The sequence below is a fragment of the Apium graveolens genome, chromosome 11, assembly GCF_009905375.1.
Source record: "Apium graveolens cultivar Ventura chromosome 11, ASM990537v1, whole genome shotgun sequence".
NCBI classification, from domain to species: domain Eukaryota; kingdom Viridiplantae; phylum Streptophyta; class Magnoliopsida; order Apiales; family Apiaceae; genus Apium; species Apium graveolens.
In genome coordinates, this window is record NC_133657.1 from 67,208,530 (window position 1) to 67,229,316 (window position 20,787).

At 35.0% G+C, this 20,787-nt stretch overlaps 1 protein-coding gene across 1 annotated transcript; it reads left to right on the forward strand.

The window, feature by feature from the left end:
* Positions 1–18,560: 18,560 nt before the first annotated feature.
* Positions 18,561–20,184, forward strand: LOC141695570 (cation/H(+) antiporter 24-like). Its single transcript, XM_074499808.1, has 3 exons — positions 18,561–18,732; positions 19,017–19,451; positions 19,559–20,184. The coding sequence occupies exons 1-3, from the start codon at positions 18,561–18,563 to the stop codon at positions 20,182–20,184; spliced, it is 1,233 nt and encodes a 410-aa protein (XP_074355909.1).
* The last annotated feature ends 603 nt before the right edge of the window (positions 20,185–20,787 follow it).

A 20,787-nucleotide genomic window follows, 5' to 3' on the forward strand; every position in this document is an offset into this window, starting at 1 on the left:
TAAACTATCAGAAGTTCATATCAAGAGTTATATTAGTATTTACTGAAGAGTGACGTCATCAGTACTTATATCAATACTTGATGATCAGCAAATGATGTCATCAGATTTGTCACTTTAGTAGATATTCGAAAAGGAAAAGGAAAGCATGAATTTAAGGCGGTGAAGGACTTTATCTCAAAAGCAATCATGCTTGGATAGGTTTCCTTATTGTAATATAATAGGATTCCTTATCAGTTGTGTAACTGTGCTTTATATAAAGCACAAATTAGGTTCATGCTATAAGCATTGTGAACATTATTATATCATTACCAAAACGTAGCAACTCTCAAGAATATTTGTTCATCCTTTTGAGAGAGTATGTTTGTAATGACTGGGAAATTTACGTTTATTTTATATCATAATTATAATAAAATGTGTATTACTATGTCATTTATGTGTGATTATCTGATAAACCCTAACTGTTATGTGTTACGTGTATTCCATGTCATTTCTGTATTTTAAGGTATTTTTTTTCAGATATTTTATTATGCATTCATATGTTTTATTTCAAACGTTTTACGACCAAAATAATGATTTAAAGCCAGTATTTCAAATAAAAATGGGCCATATTTTTCATCAAATGGCTTTTACAATCGCATTATTCTGAACATCTAGATATTTTATAAATTTTCTCGTTTTGCGAAAAATGACTTTTCCGGGCCCCATTGGGTGTCAAAAACCCCACAAAAATCACATTTTTATTTTTATAAAATTATAGGACTTTAATTTATATTATTTCTTTGCATTTTTGCATTATTCACAATTTTTGGGAATTTTTGGCATATATATTGTATATATAAAATATTTATAAATTAAATTTTAATACTCAAAAATTATAAAATTAGGGGCCTATTAATTTTAAAAAGTATAGAATTAGGGCCTTAATTTTAATTAGGAGTATTATTTTTACTACTATAAATAGCCTAATTTTTATTTAATTAATCATAATTAACAATTAAAAATCAGAAAATTCTCTGAAATCGTGTCGGGAAGAACAGGTTCGGGTCAGGAATTCAAGTCGTGATTTTGATCTGATTACAGCACCAAAACAAGTGATTCGAGTATCCAAATTGAAGGTTTTGATCTGTTCTTTCTGTTTCTTGCATCAATTTCACGTTTTATTGCATCGTTTTTTTATTTTCGATTTCTAGGGTTTATGTTCGAATTAGGGTTTTTTGATTCCAGGGTTATTTTGATGTTTTGATGATTGAAATAGCTTGGTTATGTGATTTACAGTTGATTCATGGTGTTTAATTGATGAAACGATACCTAGATAGCAAAGTACGATTTCTAGGGTTTATGTCGAATTTTCAAAACATAACTCGATGATTTCTGTGAATATTTGATTCTTGTAATGATAAGGCTTTGATTGTATATGTTCTTAACTTTAATTTGCACTATAGAACGTTAAGTTTAGTTTACAGAATTGAAAGATGGATTTTTGGCCGGAGTTCTTGATGGTTTTGATCGGAGAAATTGTTGCAGGGATGTTTCTGGTCGATTTTGGCCTGAAACAGATTGGGGAAGTAATTTGGGATGTTTTGGGATCAAAAACGGAACCAAATGGTGTCCGTTTAGCCAGGAATTGGGACGCCGGAGTCCGGGAAACCCACCGGAATCTGGAGATTTTCCGGTGAGTTCATCCCCGACCCGGAAAATTCTTGGTGACCCGGTTGCAACCCGATTTGCAACCCGGGTTTGATCTGATTTTGTCAGAAATGGATTTATGACATCTGTTTTTGGATTTTAATTTTAATTTTAATTTTAATTTTAATTTTATTAATTTTAAAAATCAGATTTATTTTTATAAATTGATTAATTAATTATTTAATTAATTGATTTATATTATAAATAATTCTGAAATATTTTCTAAAAATCGATTTAATTATTTTCTTAATTATTTTTATTATTTATTATTTATTAATTATTTAAAAATGATTAATTATTTTGATAATTAATCAAATAATTTTCAATAAATCATAATAAATTCATTTTAATTCAAAAAATTATAGAAAAATTATTTTTAATTCTGATTTTTCTTAAATAATGATTTAAAAATTATTTTTGAGATTTAAAAATTAGTAATAATTAATTATAATACTTAATAAATGGAATTATCAGTATTTAATTGATAATAATTCAACCGTTAGTCCGTTTTGCGTGAAACGAAAGCCTATTAACTTAGAAAAATGAATCATTTTCATTAAAAATAATATCAAAGCTTAATTTCTTCTAAACATTAGTTGATTTTGTGACTTGTTTGATTATCAGTTGAGTTACGTGCCGAGACGAGTCCGAAAAAAAATTCCGGAAAAATGGGAAACGAGTCAGATAACGATCAGTTGAGCGATCAGTGAGTCGATTTTGGTTTTAAAAATTATTTTAATCATAAAAATGATTATGTGCTTATATGCTTATGTGTATTACGTGGTTAATTGAGTCTTACTTGCATATATGTAATACATGAGTCAGTCATAAGCGCATGGGTAGATGTTAGGAACGGTTTGAAATCGATTCAAATGAAGTACGACGTGACTTAACCAGTCTGTTTTGCCAACAGAAGCTAAGCCAGCCAGGCAAGTTGAGTCGGTAATAGTCCAAGGTGATAGACAGAAGTGATTCAATTGTAGTGAGTCGCGCAGAAGGCAAGTTTTTCCCCTATTCTACTTTCAGAATAGTGATACTGATTCAAATGCTTATCACATTTGCATTCTCTTGATTATTGTTCTTGATCACTGATATACACTTGTTATTCCTTTGTTCATATTTCATTTCGATTCTTGATTTCTCCGTTTCTTTGAATTCTTGATTCATATTCCATTGATAATGCATTGAGATTGATATATTCTGGTATTTGGGATATATCAAAGCATACCGATTGTTCTGGTTGCTAAGCGATGGACTGGATAATGATATTTTTAGGATTGAGTGTGTCTTAATCCTGAGGACCGGGATGACTGGTGCCTCGATGTGGGTCATAGTGCCTGGGTACCCGACTGGATCTATATATTGAGATATGGATCTGCATTATATTCTGACTGATCAGCAGAATATAGATGCGAACTTATGTCCAGTTTAGTTCATTTATACTCGCCAATAATGGCCTTCTTTCAATTATCGTGAGGTTATATCTTTGCAGATATACCTGGGATGACGAATTCATTTAAAATGCTTTAACACTGTTTATACTTTATGGACTTGTTGAGCAATTTTTGGCTCACCCCTTTTGTTGTTATTCACCTTATTGTTTTCACTTAAGAAGAAATATGAAACCAATCAGGACTCGAGTGGTAAAGAAGCGGGTCAAGCCTTGGGATCCTCTCATACCCAAGGTGTTGATCCTAATCCAGGAAGAAAGCTTTGAGTTGCCCGAGTAGGTGGAGTGTTGATAGATAGTGTGTGTGTTTGAATAAAAGTTGAACTTAGTTTAAAATGAATTAGACAATGGTTTGTAATAAAGAGAGTTTGTGAGACTTTGAATGTTGGTTTGTAATAAAAGTAGTTAGTGGTTCTTGTTTTCATACTTCAACCTAAAAAGATCCTGGTTAGTGTTAAAGGGGTTTAATTTCATTTCTTTATTAATTGTTAATCAGATTGTACAGGTTTGGTGATTAGCTAGTAACCCCCAGACTTATACCCCGGGTCTGGAGGGCATTACAGGTTTGGCATCAGAGCTGTAGGTTTGGTCCCTGAAAACAAGAACATTAGGATTAAGATAGGATAGGGAGATCACATAAGATAGGGATAGTCAAATTAGGATTAATAGTGTTAGGATTTAGGTCAGATTAGAATAGGGAAGTAAAAATCTTAGGATTGTTAGTGACTTTTTCTTTTCTTTGGTACATTATCAGATGGCATCTTCTGGTTATTCTGCGTCTTCCGAGAGGACAGTCACTGGGCCAGCAGCACCAGTTATACCTCCAGTATCTGAGTATATATTTCCTCCTCTACCACCTCCACCATCATTGCCACAAGAGCCGGTACCACCAGTTCAGGGGATAGTTCATGACCCCATAGAGATGTTTGATCCTTTTGAGTTCTTTGAGCCGATGGTTCCTTTACCAGTTGAGCACCAGTTTATACCAGGTATTGAGCAGGAGTTACCACCACCACCATTGTTACCTCCTATACCAGTGCATGCCCCAGAGCCGGACATAGTTCAGATGATTCCAGTTGAGGGGATAGGAGAGCATGATGTGGATCTACAGTTAGGTTTACCACAACAGGGTGCAGGTATCACGAGGGTTCCTTCTCAGGAGTCAGTAGGTCAGGTTGCTCAGCCGCATATGGTACCATTCCATGAGTATAGAGTTATGAGGGATGATATGGAGTATTGGCGGGCACAGTGTCGGGAGATTATGCATCTGTTTGATCAGAGGGACAGAGGACCGTTAGCGGCCCTACAGCCGGATTATTATATGAGACAGCGATTACAGTCCGTGTTGATGAGTGCTACTTGGGAGCTGGATGATTTGACTCATGATGGACCTCCTTCTTTTGCAGAGTTCTACAGGGTTTTCCGCTTGGCACAGACTTTGGTCCGGGCACTTAGAGAGGAGCTTAGGCGTATTCCGCCTGGGTTCTGAGATGGTTTGAGACAGTGACTCCAGAATACATATGTATATAGAGGCAGCATAGTATAACCTAGTGAGTAGTGTGTATGCGTGTATCAGTAGTTTAACTTGTAGTAGTAGTTTAACTTGTATCGATAGTGTGACTTGTAGCCGTAGTGATGACCAGTAGCCCGAGACTTTTTGTATCAAGCATTTACACCTGAAGCTGGTGTCACATATATATAAGATGAACTTTTTCAATTTCTTTTATTTAAATTTCAGCCTTTACAGTTTGTAGCATTTACTTTCACTTTACAGTTTCCATATTATAATTCCTGTTGAAAAAAACAATTATTTTATTTAACTGTTTACATTTCCAGACTTTACATTCAGCAACTGTTTTCTTTATATAAACCATGTTATTAATACAGGATAAATTGTTTTCCTTACATATTGTTAATTGTTTATTAAACTGTTAAATAAATATCACCTGTTTTATTATCAGAAGAAGATGGCACCAAAGAGAAAGACTAGGGTTGAGACCTCTAACAGCAATTCCGAAGACCAAACTAACGAGACCATGAACCAAATGTTCCATCTGATGCAACAACAGATGGTAATGATGCAACAGCAGATGCAGCATCAGCAACAGCAGATACAACAACAAATGTTACAACAGCCACCTCGTCCTGAGCCTTAACTACCACCAACCTTACCTGTTGTTACTTTTAAGCAGTTTCAGTCAGTTAAACCTCCAGAATTTGAAGGGTCTACTGATCCTATCAAAGCTACCACCTGGTTAAAAGAAATAGAGAAAACGTTCGCACTAGTGAAGATAGGTGAGAACCAGAAGACTGATTTTGCTAGTTACTTGTTGAAAGGAGAGGCGAATTATTGGTGGGAATCTAAAAGGGCTTTAGAGGGTGAAGATGTTATTGCGAGGGATAGGTTTAAAGAGTTGTTTTTAGAAAAGCATTTTCCTCATTATGTGAAGAACCAAATGCAGATTAAGTTTCTAGAACTGAAGCAGGGAAATATGTCCGTGGCAGAGTATGAAGCCAAATTTACTGAGTTGGCTAGGTTTGTTCCGGAACAGGTTGACACTGAAGAGAAGCTAGTTCAAAGGTTTTAAGAAGGGTTATGACCATGGATTCGTGGCCAAGTTGCAGTTTTCGAATTGACGACGTATACCGCCGTAGTTCAGAAAGCTTTGATTATAGAAGGGGAAAGTGAAAGATCTCAGCAAGACAAGGGACAGGGAAGTTTCCAAGATCGCTCCAGCAGAAAGCCAGGATTTCAAGCCCGGGCAAATTTGAATTTTAAAAGGATAGGACAAGGTCCACAGAAGGCATGTAATCATTTCCAAACCTCCAGTCAGCAGGGGAATGGTCAGAGTTCCAGTGCCGTACTGCAAGACATGTAATCGAAAGCATACTGGTGTATGTATCAAAAAGGGATGTAACGTGTTATCGGTACAAGCAGAAAGGGCATTATTCTAACGAATGTCCAACAGGTAGAACAGCGGAAATGACTTAGTTTCCAGTGTGGAAAGAAAGGGCATATCGTCAGAAATTGCAAAGGACCAGCTATGGCAGCCAGTGTTCCGAGAGTGTTAGCATTACCTCCGCCGCCGCCTAATCAACCCAAAATAAGAACTTTTAACATGACCATGAAAGAAGCAGTGCAGAGTCCGAGTGTTATTGCAGGTACGCTTTTGGTGAATTCCATAAGTTCAAAAGTATTAATTGATTCTGGAGCTACTCGTTCATTTATTTCTGAAGAATTCCTTGATAAGTTACATTGTGGAATCGAATGGTTGGGCTGAGACTGTAATTATAAAATTAGCGAATGACGACCAAGTTCCAGTAGATCGAGTATGTCCTGCGTGTGATATAGAAATAGTCGGACATCATTTTTCGGTAGATTTAATTCCTTTTAAGCTAGGAGAATTCGATGTCATTTTGGGAATGGATTGGTTAGCTTGTCATAACGCTCAGATAGATTGCGCGAATAAGAGAGTCAAATTACGAACTGCGGAATATGCAACGGTAATATTCAAAGGCGAAAAACAGCGGAAAGAAATTTCTCACCTGTGATACAGACTAAAAGATTGCTTCGACAAGGATGTGAGGCGTACATAGCTTACGTGTTAGATACTGAAAGAGGAAGTCCTAGAATAGGAAGACATTCCAGTTGTATGCGAGTTTCCAGACGTCTTTCCAGACGAGCTTCCAGGATTACCGCCAGATCGAGAAATTGAGTTCACGATTGATCTAGCACCAGGCACAGAACCAGTTTCGAAAGCTCCATATCGAATGGCTCCAGTCGAAATGAAGGAATTGTCAACGCAACTGTACAGATCTTCTAGACCGAGGCATCATACGACCTAGTGTATCCCCATGGGAGTGCACCGGTGTTATTTGTGAAGAAGAAGGACGGCAGCATGCGATTATGCATCGACTATAGAGGATTGAATAAACTCACTATCAAGAACAAGTATCCCTTACCAAGAATCGACGATTTGTTCGATCAGCTAAAAGGAGCAGCATGGGTTTTCAAAGATAGATTTGCGATCAGGCTATCATCAATTGAAGATTAAAGCTGAAGATATTCCAAAGACTGCGTTTCGTACAAGATATGGGCCATTACTAGTTTTTGGTAATGGCATTCGATTTGACAACGCGCCAGCAGCATTCATAGATCTAATGAACATAGTATTCAAGAAATATTGGATAAATTCGTGATTGTATTCATTGATGACATCTTGATTTATTCAAGACGGAAGAAGAGCATGCGGAACACTTGAGGATAGCTTTGGAAATTCTGAGGAAAGAACAACTAGTACCGCCAAAATTTTCGAAATGTGAATTCTGGTTAAGAGAAGTACAATTTCTAAGGCAGATCATCAGTAGAGAAGGCATCCAGTCGATCCAGCGAAGATTGAAGCTGTGTTAAATTGGGAAAGACCAAAGACGCCGACAGAAGTTCGAAGTTTCTTGGGAATTGGCAGGATATTATCGAAGGTTTGTCAAAGACTTTGCGAAGATAGCAACGCCAGCTGACCAAGTTGACTCGAAAAAGTGAAAAGTTTGAATGGAATGATAAGTGTGAAGAAAAGTTTCAAGAGTTGAAAAATCGGTTAGTAACCGCACCGGTACTTGTATTGCCAGACGAGCTAGGAAATTTCATTATTTATCAGCGATGCCTTCGTATCGCGGGCTAGGATGTGTATTGATGCAGCACGGTAACTTCATCGCATATGCTTTCGAGATAACTTAAACCTCATGAGCAGAAAATATCCCACTCATGATCTGGAATTGGCAGCGATCGTATTTGCGTTGAAGCTTTGGAGACATTATCTCCTACGGTGAAAAATGTGAAATCTACACAGATCATAAAAGTCCTGAAGTATATCTTTACGCAAAAGGAGCTGAACATGCGACTAACAGTCGATGGTGGAATTGATAAAGGATTACGATGTCACGATCAGTTATCATCCAGGAAAGCAAATGTTGTAGCAGATGCGCTAAGCAGGAAGAAAGATTGAATCGGTTAACTTTCATGTGAAGAATTAACCAAGGAATTCGACAAATTAGGAAATCGAGATTCGTATTTCCCATGAATCTCGCAGAAACTATCTACACTATGACTTTCCAACCGGAATTGTTAGAGAAGATTCGTCGCTGTCAAGATGAAGTGATGAGTCAAGATGACGACCTGACTGGGAGAAGAGATCACAACTCAGAAAGATAATGAAGGAATTTTACGCTTTGCGTCGAGAATCTGGATCCCTAACGTGGCAGAATTAAAAGAAGAAATAAGCGAGATGCGCACCATTCAAAGTATTCCATTCATCCAGGAAGCTACAAAATGTATCGCGATCTAAAGGAGAAACTTCTCGGTGGCCGAACATGAAGAAGGAAATAGCTGAATGGGTGAGTAAATGTACACATGCCAGCGAGTTAAAGCGGACAATCAATGTCCGAGCGGATTATTACAACCATTAGACATTCCAGAATGGAAATGGGAACATTTAGCGATGGATTTTGTAGTAGTACTACCAAGGACAAAGGCAAATCATGATGCGATATGGGTAATCATTGACAGACTCACCAAGTTAGCATATTTTCTACCAATCAACGAAAGATTTTCACTCGACAAACTAGTGCACTTGTATCTCAAAGAGATTATAATGCGACATGGAGTTCCAATATCTATCGTGTCCGATCGAGATCCTCGTTTCAACTCAAGATTTTGGAGACAATTTCAAGAATGCCTTGGAACTAAATTGAACATGAGTACCGCTTATCATCCGCAAACTGATGGGCAAAGTGAAAGAACTATCCAAACGATTGAAGACATGTTACGAGTTTGCGTGATCGATTTTGAAGGCAGTTGGGATGAACATCTACCTCTGGTGGAATTTTCTTATAATAACAGCTATTCACGCGGGCATTGGAATGCCCACCGTACGAAGCATTATACGGGAGGAAATGCAGATCACCAGTACATTGGGATGAAGTTGGAGAACGCAAACTTTTGGGTTCCAGAATTAATTCAACAGACGAAAGAAAAAGATTGAACTCATTCGAAAACGACCCGATGCAGCGCAAAACAGGCAACGCAAATATGCAGATCAAGCTAGAAAGGATATGGACTATCAAGAAGGAAAAATATACTACTCAAAATATCGCCATGGAAAGGATTGACCAGATTTGGCAATAAGGGTAATTGAAACCACGATACGTTGGACCGTTTTGAAATTTTGAAGGAAAGTGGGAAAAGTTGAATATGAATTAGCTTTACCGCCTCATAGGCTAGCATATTCACAATGTTTCACCGTGTCCCATGCTTAAGCAATATAATCCTGACTCTAGGCATGTAATAGAGTATGAGCCGATAGAAATCCAAACCTGATTTGTCTTTTGTAGAACAGCGGTAAGAATTTTAGATCGTCGGAGGAAAGTGTTGAGAAATAAGTCGTATATTTAGTGCGATGAGTGGTTGTGGAGAAATCCTATGGTTGAAGAATCAACCTGAGAACTTGAAAGTGAAATGTTAGAGAAATACCCTCATTTGTTTTCATAGAAGATTCTGAGGCAGAATCCTTTTAAGGGGGGAAGGATGTAACGACGGGGAAATTTACATTTATTTTATATCATAATTATAATAAAATATGTGTATTACTATGTCATTTATGTGTGATTATCTGATAAACCCTTAACTGTTATGTGTTACGTGTATTCCATGTCATTTCTGTATTTTAAGGTATTTTTTTCAAATATTTTATTATGCATTCATAGGTTTTTATTTCAAACGTTTTATGACCCAAATAATGATTTTAAAGCCAGTATTCAAATAATATAATGGGCCTTATTTTTCATCAAATGGCTTTTACAATCGCATTATTCTGAACATCTAAATATTTTATAAATTTTCTCGTTTTTGCGAAAAAATGACTTTTCCGGGCCCCATTGGGTGTCAAAAACCCCACAAAATCACATTTTATTTTATAAAATTATAGGACTTTTATTTATATTATTTCTTTGCATTTTTACATTATCACAATTTTTGGGAATTTTTGGCATATATATTGTATATAAAATTATGTATAAATTAAATTTTAATACTCAAAAATTATAAAATTAGGGGCTATTAATTTTAAAAAGTGTAGAATTAGGGCCTTAATTTTAATTAGAGCATTATTTTTACTACTATAATAGCCTAATTTTTATTAATTAATCTAATTAACAATTAAAAATCAGAAAATTCTCTGAAATCGGGGTCGGGAAGAGCAGGGTTCGGGTCAGAATTCAAGTCGTGATTTTGATCTGATTACAGCACCAAAACAAGTGATTCGAGTATCCAAATTGAAGGTTTTAATACTGTTCTTTCTGTTTCTTGCATCAATTTCACGTTTTATTGCATCATTTTGATTTTCGATTTCTAGGGTTTATGTTCGAATTAGGCTTTTTGATTCCAGGGTTATTTTGAATGTTTTGATGATTGAAATAGCTTGGTTATGTGATTTACAGTTGATTCATGGTGTTTAATGATGAAACGATACCTAGATAGAAAAGTACGATTTCCAGGGTTTATGTCGAATTTCAAAACACAACTCGATGATTTCTGTGAAGATTTGATTCTTGTAATGATAGGGCTTTGATTGTCTATGTTTCTTAGCTTTAATTTGCACTATAGAACGTTAAGTTTGGTTTACAGAATCGAAAGATGGATTTTTGGCCGGAGTTATTGATGGTTTTGATCGGAGAAATTGTTGCAGGGAGGATGTTTCTGGTCGATTTTGGCCTGAAACAGATTGGGGAAGTAATTGGGATGTTTGGGATCAAAAACGGAACCAACGGTGTCCGTTTGGCCAGGAATTGGACGCCGGAGTCCGGGAAACCCACCGGAATCTGGGGATTTTCCGGTGAGTTCATCCCCGACCCGGAAAATTCTTGGTGACCTAGTTGCAACCCGATTTGCAACCCGGGTTGATCTGAATTTTGTCAGAAATGGATTTCTGACATCTGTTTTTGGATTTTAATTTTAATTTTAATTTTTATTAATTTTAAAAATCAGATTTATTCATTTTATAAATTGATTAATTAATTATTTAATTAATTGATTTATATTATAAATAATTCTGAAATATTTTCTAAAAATCAGATTTAAATTTTCTTAATTATTTATTATTTATTATTATTTTAAAAATGATTAATTATTTTGATAATTAATCAAATAATTTTCAATAAATCATAATAAATTCATTTTAATTCCAAAAATTATAGAAAAATTATTTTTAATTCTGATTTTTCTTAAATAATGATTTAAAAATTATTTTTGAGATTTAAAAATTAGTAATAATTAATTATAATGATTAATAAATGGAATTATCAGTATTTAATTGATAATAATTCAACCGTTAGTCCGTTTTGCGTGAAACGAAAGCTGTTAACTCAGAAAAATGAATCCTTTTCATTAAAAATAATATCAAAGCTTAATTTCTTCTAAACATTAGTTGATTTTGTGACTTGTTTGATATCAGTCGAGTTACGTGCCGAGACGAGTCCGAAAAAAATTCCGGAAAAATGGGAAACGAGTCAGATAACGATCAGTTGAGCGATCAGCGAGTCGATTTTGGTTTTAAAAATTATTTTAACCATAAAAATGATTATGTGCTTATGTGTATTACGTGGTTAATTGAGTCTTACTTGCTTATATGTAATACATGAGTCAGTCATAAGCGCATGGGTAGATGTTAGGAACGGTTTGAAATCGATTCAAATGAAGTACGACGTGACTTAACCAGTCTGTTTTGCCAACAGAAGCTAAGCCAGCCAGGCAAGTTGAGTCGGTAATAGTCCAAGGTGATAGACAGAAGTGATTCAATTGCAGTGAGTCGCGCAGAAGGCAAGTTTTTCCCCTATTCTACTTTCGAATAGTGATACTGATTCAAATGTTATCACATTTGCATTCTCTTGATTATTGTTCTTGATCACTGATATACACTTGTATTCCTTTGTTCATATTTCATTTCGATTCTTGATTTCTCCGTTTCTTTGAATTCTTGATTCATATTCCATTGATAATGCATTGAGATTGATATTTATGGTATTTGGGATATATCAAAGCATACCGATTGTTCCGGTTGCTAAGCGATGGACTGGATAATGATATTTTTGGGATTGAGTGTGTCTTAATCCTGAGGACCGGGATGACTGGTGCCTCGACGTGGGCCGTAGTGCCTGGGTACCCGACTGGATCTATATATTGAGATATGGATCTGCATTATATTCTGACTGATCAGCAGAATATAGATGCGAACTTGTGTCCAGTTTAGTTCATTTGTACTCGCCAATAATGGCCTTCTTTCAATTCTCGTGAGGTTATATCTTTGCAGATATACCTGGGATGACGAATTCATTTAAAATGCTTTAACACTGTTTATATTTTGTGGACTTGTTGAGCAATTTTTGGCTCACCCCTTTTGTTGTTATTCACCTTATTTTTCAGTTAAAAGGAATATGAAACCAATCAGGACTCGAGTGGTAAAGAAGCGGGTCAAGCCTCGGGATCCTCTCATACCCAAGGTGTTGATCCCAATCCAGGAAGAAAGCTTTGAGTTGCCCGAGCAGGTGGAGTGTTGATAGATAGTGTGTGTGTTTGAATAAAAGTTGAACTTAGTTTAAAATGAATTAGACAATGGTTTGTAATAAAGAGAGTTTGTGAGACTTTGAATGTTGGTTTGTAATAAAAGTAGTTAGTGGTTCTTGTTTTCATACTTCAACCTAAAAAGATCCTGGTTAGTGTTAAAGGGGTTTAATTTCATTTCTTTATTAATTGTTAATCAGATTGTACAGGTTTGGTGATTAGCTAGTAACCCCCAGACATATACCCCGGGTCTGGAGGGCGTTACAATCTATTAATATAAAAAAGTTGATTCTGTTGAAACTTTGTCGAATTGATTGCATAAACTATATTCACCATCCCTATAGTTAATTACGGACCTAACATGTATTATTGATAATTGATCTGATTAATAATACAAGTTGGGACTTGGGTTTTTCATGTCAAATATATTATTGTGTGTGTAGTCTGTATTGGTAGAATTGAATCTCAAATATGTGTGTTTGTTTCCTCATAACAAGTGGTGTCAAGAGTCAAGTTTCGGGTTTGTGATGAATTGGGTTGGAGTATAGTTCGAGGTTCAATTTGTATGGTGGAGTATGATGATGGATTTGAAGTCTACTAACGTGGGAAAATGCAAAGTTACGTGCGGTATGACGGTTGACTTGCACCGTGGATCAATTTGTTCTGACTCGAGATGGAATAAGTTGGAAGAGAGTATCGCAAATGTTTCAATGACTTCATCAACCAGGTGAAAAATTTGGATGATGCTCGTGATATTCTTTAGGAGACCGAAATATTGTGAAAACAGGTCAGGTGACTCAATGGTGAAAGGAGGCACTCGTGGTTGAAACACATGATTTTGTGGATGGATATACCGATATGACGAAGAACGGTAGTATGAAGTTCATTATACGGGTTTTAGTGATTCTCAAAAGTTGGAAGAACGAGATGAATTGATTCTGTTCGCGGGAGGCATCGGCGAATGGGCGTTGATGTTTTGATGGATACCGTTCAATCTACTCTGGAGTATTGGATTAAAGGGAGGATTGTTGGGTTTCAAATCAAGATGATTGGTTGGACTTGATGATACAATATATAATTGGATTGGATAATAATTATATGTGTAGACAGTTATCATCATAATGTGATTGAATCATAATTGTATTGGTAGATAATTATTACTATAATCAGATTATGTATATCTTGTTGACTAAGTTTTTTGAAAGCTAGATAGACATAGTTATTTTGTGTTTGATAGGTATGCTTGAGAGATATAGTTGATTTAAGTTTCGTGTGGGAGATGTTTGAGCATTGGTTGACTCAAGTATCAGTTTGGGACACCATTTGGGTGTTATGTATTGATGTATTATTGATAATTATTTTGATTAATAATATAAATTTGAACGTGGGTTTTTCACGTCAAATTTATTATTGTGTGTATTCCGTATTGGTTGAATTGAATTTCTAATATGTTTGTCTTTTCTCCTAACATCTTCATTCTGAGGCATGATCAAGCATGATCTTTTTTCAGAGATTTATTCCTTAACTTGTTGGTTGTTCACTGAAAAATATCTCAGTCTAGTCCTCTAATCTTTTTTACAACTCAAACAATACAATTAAAGATTACATAATAATTACAAGTCAACTAAATTTTAGGATTGTTAATATAATTTAGTCTTTTTATTTTAAGACATGTTCAACAATAGTTTAAATATTCACCATAACAAAAAATTAAGAAAAGAAAGAGACTTAATTAGCGACAAAAAAACTGCCCCAACATGCATGTCAATGTAAAAACGGACACTAATTTGTTGAAATATTAACACCTCATTTGTTTTGTCAATTTTATAGATACATAAGAAACTTAAACTTCCCTATAACTAGGTTACAACTATAACTTCCAAGATAATTAGAATACTTATGTTTGATTTATTACGATGCAACTACCAGTTAGTTTGTTAATTTTGGTAAGTATTTAATGTTTTTATATGAAATAGTTATATAATTTGTGATGATCATGACGAAACTTAATAACTCTCTTCCAATATTTTGTAGTAAATATAGAAACCTGAAAACTTATTGTTCCATTATTCGATTTGAAATATAACATCCAAACACAGTTATTTATTTCAAATCCCAATAATTTTAATTTACGTAACTGAGATATATGGAAACAAACTAGACCAAAAATTGTGACCAAGATATATATGCATGTCATCTGGACACGCTCGATAACAAAATGCCAATTACCATTAGGGATGGCAACGGGTCGGATCGAATCGGGTTTCTGAAGATCCAGATCCGATCCATTATATTCGGGTTGGGTTCGGGTTCGGGTTCAGATATCTAAAATGAAGATCTAGATCCGATCCATTGGGTTTTTTCGGGTTTCGGTTCGGGTTCGGATTTAATTCGGATACTTAAAAAAAAAAAATTAAATAAAAATAAAAATTATCTTCCTATCAAAAACATGAATATTGATTTTTTTTAAAATTTAGGAATGTAAAAGGGCTTTACATGTTTTATTTAGCACAATAAACGAGTGAAACATTCCTAATTTAATTGTTTACAATCACTCGTTTTGATTATTTAATGAGCAATATTTAAGAAAAACACAATATCGATAACATGAATGTAAATTATGTATCGCATATATAAAATTAAGTAAAATGTTAATATACATATTTAATAATTCAAAATATTTCAATATATACTATATATTGTATGTTATATAAAATAATATACAATATAAATATAATATGTTATATATATATATGTATATATATAAATACTTCATATATATATATATTATATCGGGTTTTTATCGGGTCTCGGATTTGGATCGGGTCTGAATCGGGTTTCGGGTCGGGTCTCAGTTCGGAACACCTAAGATCCAGATCCAGATCCAAACATTTTCGGGTCTATATATAAGATCCAGATCCAAATCCAGATCCAAAAAATCGGGTTCGGGTAGACCCAATCGGGTCGGAACGGGTCGGGTATCCGTCGGGTCGGGTAAAACTGCCATCCCTAATTACCATTACAGTTAATCAAATGAAATGTTTTAATCGATTTTTATCGGTTAATTGTCAACTCAAATTATACATAGAGAATAAGAGCTTGAGCGGAGACAAGTCGAAAAATTCCAACAACCTATATATACATCACATATTTACGTCCCATGTTCCATAACTTTCACGTGGATATTTTAAAATTTTGTACAGACCCAACATAAAATTGAGTCTTTATTTTTCTTTTCTTTCTGGAAGCGCAGAAAACTGAAATTTAGGCCTTATTTGTTTCATGGGATTATAATCCTGGGATAATAATACGGGGATAACTAATCCCATCAAAATTAGTCCTATGGATTAAATAATCATATCCTAAGTTTGTTTGAAAGGATTAAGTGTAGGATTGGAATATAATCCTTTAAAACTTTATCATATGTTTGTTTTGTGGGATAGTACTTGAGATTGGAATATAGTCCTTTAAATTTTCAATCTTATATTTGTTTCATATGGGATAACAATAAGCGGATTATAATCTTTTAAAAAATGACTTGTAGCAGGGGATAAAACAATACCTCCTCCCACCAAGCATTAGATGGGATTATAATCTTATCCTCTACTTCAACAAAACAAACACGGGATAGGATAATTTAAAGTATTATAATCCTTGGATAACCATTCACTAATTTTTTACAAAACAAACATGGGATTGGAAAATTTAAAAGACTATAATCATATCCCCTACTTAATACCATTAAACAAAAATGGTCTTAGTGTTTAAATCATGGTTGTCCAATCATAGAATTGTATTTATTAATTAATTAACCTGTACATCAAATATTAACTAGTACCTCGTATAAATATCAAGTATGTAAGGATGACATTGATATCTACTTGGTGCATTTTTGTCTGATTGCTTATAAAATTTCTATCAAGCATTCCGTTAAACCTCCGTGAATATATTTTGAATTGAAATATATTATTCATTAATTGAGATCATTTATTTATCAAAATCAAAAATATATTATTTTTATTAAGTAAGGACCGAAAAAATATATTCTTTTGATGAGATTATTCGTTTACCGAGATTCTACAGCACAAGGTATAGTAAACATTAGTTATTAAATGAAATATTGTTGACACTATTGCGACAATAATATTTGATTTAGCCGTGTAAAATTTATTTAAAAAATATTAGGGTACAAAATTGATTGCTAAAATAATTACAAAATGATATATGATTTTAATTGCTAATTGAAAATTCATATCCCTCCATTAACACTTATTAAATATTTCATAATTTTATTTGCTACTTGAAATTAGATAACGCTATAATAACACCTATTAAATTTCTTAGCATATTGACCATATCACTTTATTTCGTAACAAGTTTTTTATGTAATCTTTTTTTCAAGCTTATAGCATTACTCATTTTTTATACTATTTCTTTATGATTTTGCATGCAACGTTAAATGTGATGATGCACTTATTTAGCAAAAGAAAGAGAATGAAAGTGATTGGTAGTGTTCCTTTACAGTAATTAGTGAACGATTTTTTTTTTTTGCCAAATATTAGTGAACGATTTTAAAACAGGCGGACTGCAATTTACCCCCTTTAACGCAAATCCATTCAACCCAAATTTACTTTGTTTTGACTTTGTCACCCTCTCGTCATCATTTCTTGCATGCTAACTTAGGGTTTCCATGGCTAGATCTTCCATGTTTACAGCAATTAACCAATGAAAACTACAACCATTCTCCATAGCTATATCGTCCAATGGTATCCCACGATTTACCCAGAGAGTTCGAGCCGAATCGAACCATATGTCGCCATCCTCCTGCAACTCATTCTCCTGGCATTTTTTATGGCCAAGACCCTCTGCAATTTTCCATTCCACTTTTATTGTTGGAGATCTCTATGGTCATTTTAATTACCCGCCTCGTTCATTATCTCCTCAAACCTCTCAAACAACCTCGAATCGTCTCCGAGGTCATTGTAAGTCTATTTTTTCTTGCTGCATGGAGGATTTTTCTCTGTTTTTGTTTACAACAACTTTTTTTTTATAATTAAATTGTTGTTCTATAAATGATATTCCCTAAAACAACATGAAAACTTACGCTTACATTTTTCTGCATAATTAAGTAACGTTTATTGCACTAATTAATGTTTTTTTTCTGGAAGGGTGGATTAATTATTGGACCATCATGCCTGGGCCATAACAGGGCATTTTCTGCATATCTGTTCCCAGATAATTCAGAGTTTGTAATGAAAACTTTTGGAGTGTTAGGGTTCATGTATTTCGTCTTCTTGTGTGGAGTACAAACGGATTTTACCGTCATACAAAAGGCCAGTAAAAAGCAATGGTACATTGCATTATATGGAGTCCTCATCCCTCTGTCGGCAACTCTAGTCGTCGCACTCTGTCTCCGGGATACTTTATCCGAGGAACTTCAGTCCGGTTCTTCAATATGGGGAGTTGCTTCATCTCTATCTATAACTGCATTTCCAGTAATTTATACAATAATAAGAGAGTTTAATCTTTTAAGTTCGGATATTGGACGAATGGCGTTATCAACTGCAGTCATCAGTGACATGATTGGGATTAATGGCGTGACCGCGTTTGAGGCAGCTAAACAGGGTGAAGGAAGACCAATGGCTGCTTTATATTATCTAATATCTTTGATAGTTGTTAATGCTGCCATCTTTGGAGGCGTTAGGCAATTGATGTTATGGATAGTAAAACAACACCACCAGAAGGAAAACCGGTGGAAGAATTATACGTTGTGCTTATTTAGTGGGAGTTGCAGCCGCAGGATTTGTATGTGATATGACTGGACTAGCTATAGCAAATGGACCATTATGGCTAGGATTAGCCGTGCCAGATGGTCCACCTTTAGGCGCAACACTAGTGGAGAAAAGTGAGACGTTTTTATGGGAGATTTTGATGCCATTCTCTTATGTGTATATTGGATTATATACAGATGTGTTTTCTCTACATGGCAAGTGGCAGAGTTTGAGGCCACTATTTTACATGGTAGCCTGTGCTTATTTAACAAAACTTCTGGCGACTTTATTAGTTTCTCGTTGTGTTTTATCAGATGCCTCTTAGAGATAGTTTTGCCTTGAGTCTTATTATGAGCTTGAGAGGTCAAGTGGAGCTCATTTTGTTCATACATTGGACAGACTTGAAGGTATACACATTATTAATTTTGCATTTTGTCTGTTAATTACATAGCATGAACTAACTTAATTACGTCCCTCTACATGTTTGGTAATTAAACAGATGATACACAACCATATTTTACAATGCTGGTGCTGACATCAACTGCAATGACTGCTATAGCTTCACCATTGATTAACTTTGTTTATGATCCGACGAGGCCATACATGCTTAACAAACGAAGAAATATCCAGCACAACCCTCCAAACATGGAGTTTAAAATTGTTCTTACTGTTCATGATGAAGAAAGTGTTCCCGGATTTATCAGTCTCTTTGAAGTCTCCAATCCCACTCCAAGTAGTCCACTGGTTGTTTTTGCTCTTCGTCTCATTGAGCTTGTTGGTCGTGCCACTCCTCTTTTTATAGACCATGACAATCAAGAACAAAATTTCAACTACAGCAGTATCAATCCAATCCACAATGCCTTAAGATGTTCCCATGACTCAATGTGTGGATTTATTAGAATCCACCCCTTCACATCCGTCTCTCCGAAGAGAAGTATGTACCAAGACATATGCGAACTTGCACTCACCAAAAAAGCTTCCCTAATCCTCCTACCTTATAATAAGGATTTGTTAAAAATCCACAACGTAGCATTGACGCAGGGGAGCAGAAACATGGCAGCTTATCAATAAATTCTAACATATTCTCCCATGCACCATGCTCCGTTGGAGTTTTTGTAGATAAAGGCTTTTTCCAGAAACCTCTTTCCCAGGCCAATGCCAAGTCCGTAAGGCACCACTTTGCAATGCTATTCCTGGGGGGACCCGATTCTCGTGAAGCTCTTGCTTATGCTGACAGAATGGTTGGACATCCTGATATATCGTTAACAGTGGTACGATTTCTTGCATACGATGGGGAAGGAGACCACGTAATGGAAAAGCTTGATGATGGACTAGTGACATGGTTTTGGGTAAAAAATGAAGGGAACAGACGTGTTATTTATAGGGAGGTAGTAGTAAAAAATGGAGAGGAAACAATGGCAGCGATACAGTCAATTAACGATGTTTACTACGATTTATGGATTGTTGGAAGAGGGAACGGGATTAATCGGTCATTAGTACAAGGATTAACGACTTGGAGCGATAATGATGAGCTTGGGATAATTGGGGAGTATGTTTCATCTTCGGATATAAGTGCTACAGCCTCTGTATTAGTGGTGCAACAACAAATTCTAAGAGATCAAGAACCAGTTAAAACTAAGAGAGGCTTTACTGTCCCTGGATTGTAGTTTGTTTAAGTATATGTTGCGCAGGTATATACATTATGTAAAATCACTCTGTACATATGGAATTACATCTCAACTTATGCACATGTTTATATGTACCAATTGTTCTTTTAATTTCATAGTCACAGGACTCGAGTATCATTCTTAAAATTAATTTAAAAACTAAGAACTAGTATTACTTTTGTATTACATTATATTACCAGTCTCAGATTAACACGATATGCAAATTATATTCAAGTTCTAAACTTGCAATTAAGGTGGTCCCTCTTCTAGAAGAGCTTCATTAAATTTTAAGAAAAGATTCCAGCTGTGTTTACATAACAAATTTTATTCAGGACATGAATCTGAGTATACGGGAGTGTGCATGCCAGAGAAAGAAAGAGCATACAGATTAAATGAGCAGGCTTTTCAATTTCGTATCCTAAGGAATAATGTATGGGTATTCATTTTTTTTTCGCAGACAAACATTAGCTAGTGTCAAAGCTTTTCAATACAGAGAGTGATTGAGATGATTATACAACCCATGTAGAGCATCATAAACCATTTTTTTATTTATCAAACACACTGCAGAGTGCAGTGTGCAACCCACAACCATTTCGATCGAAA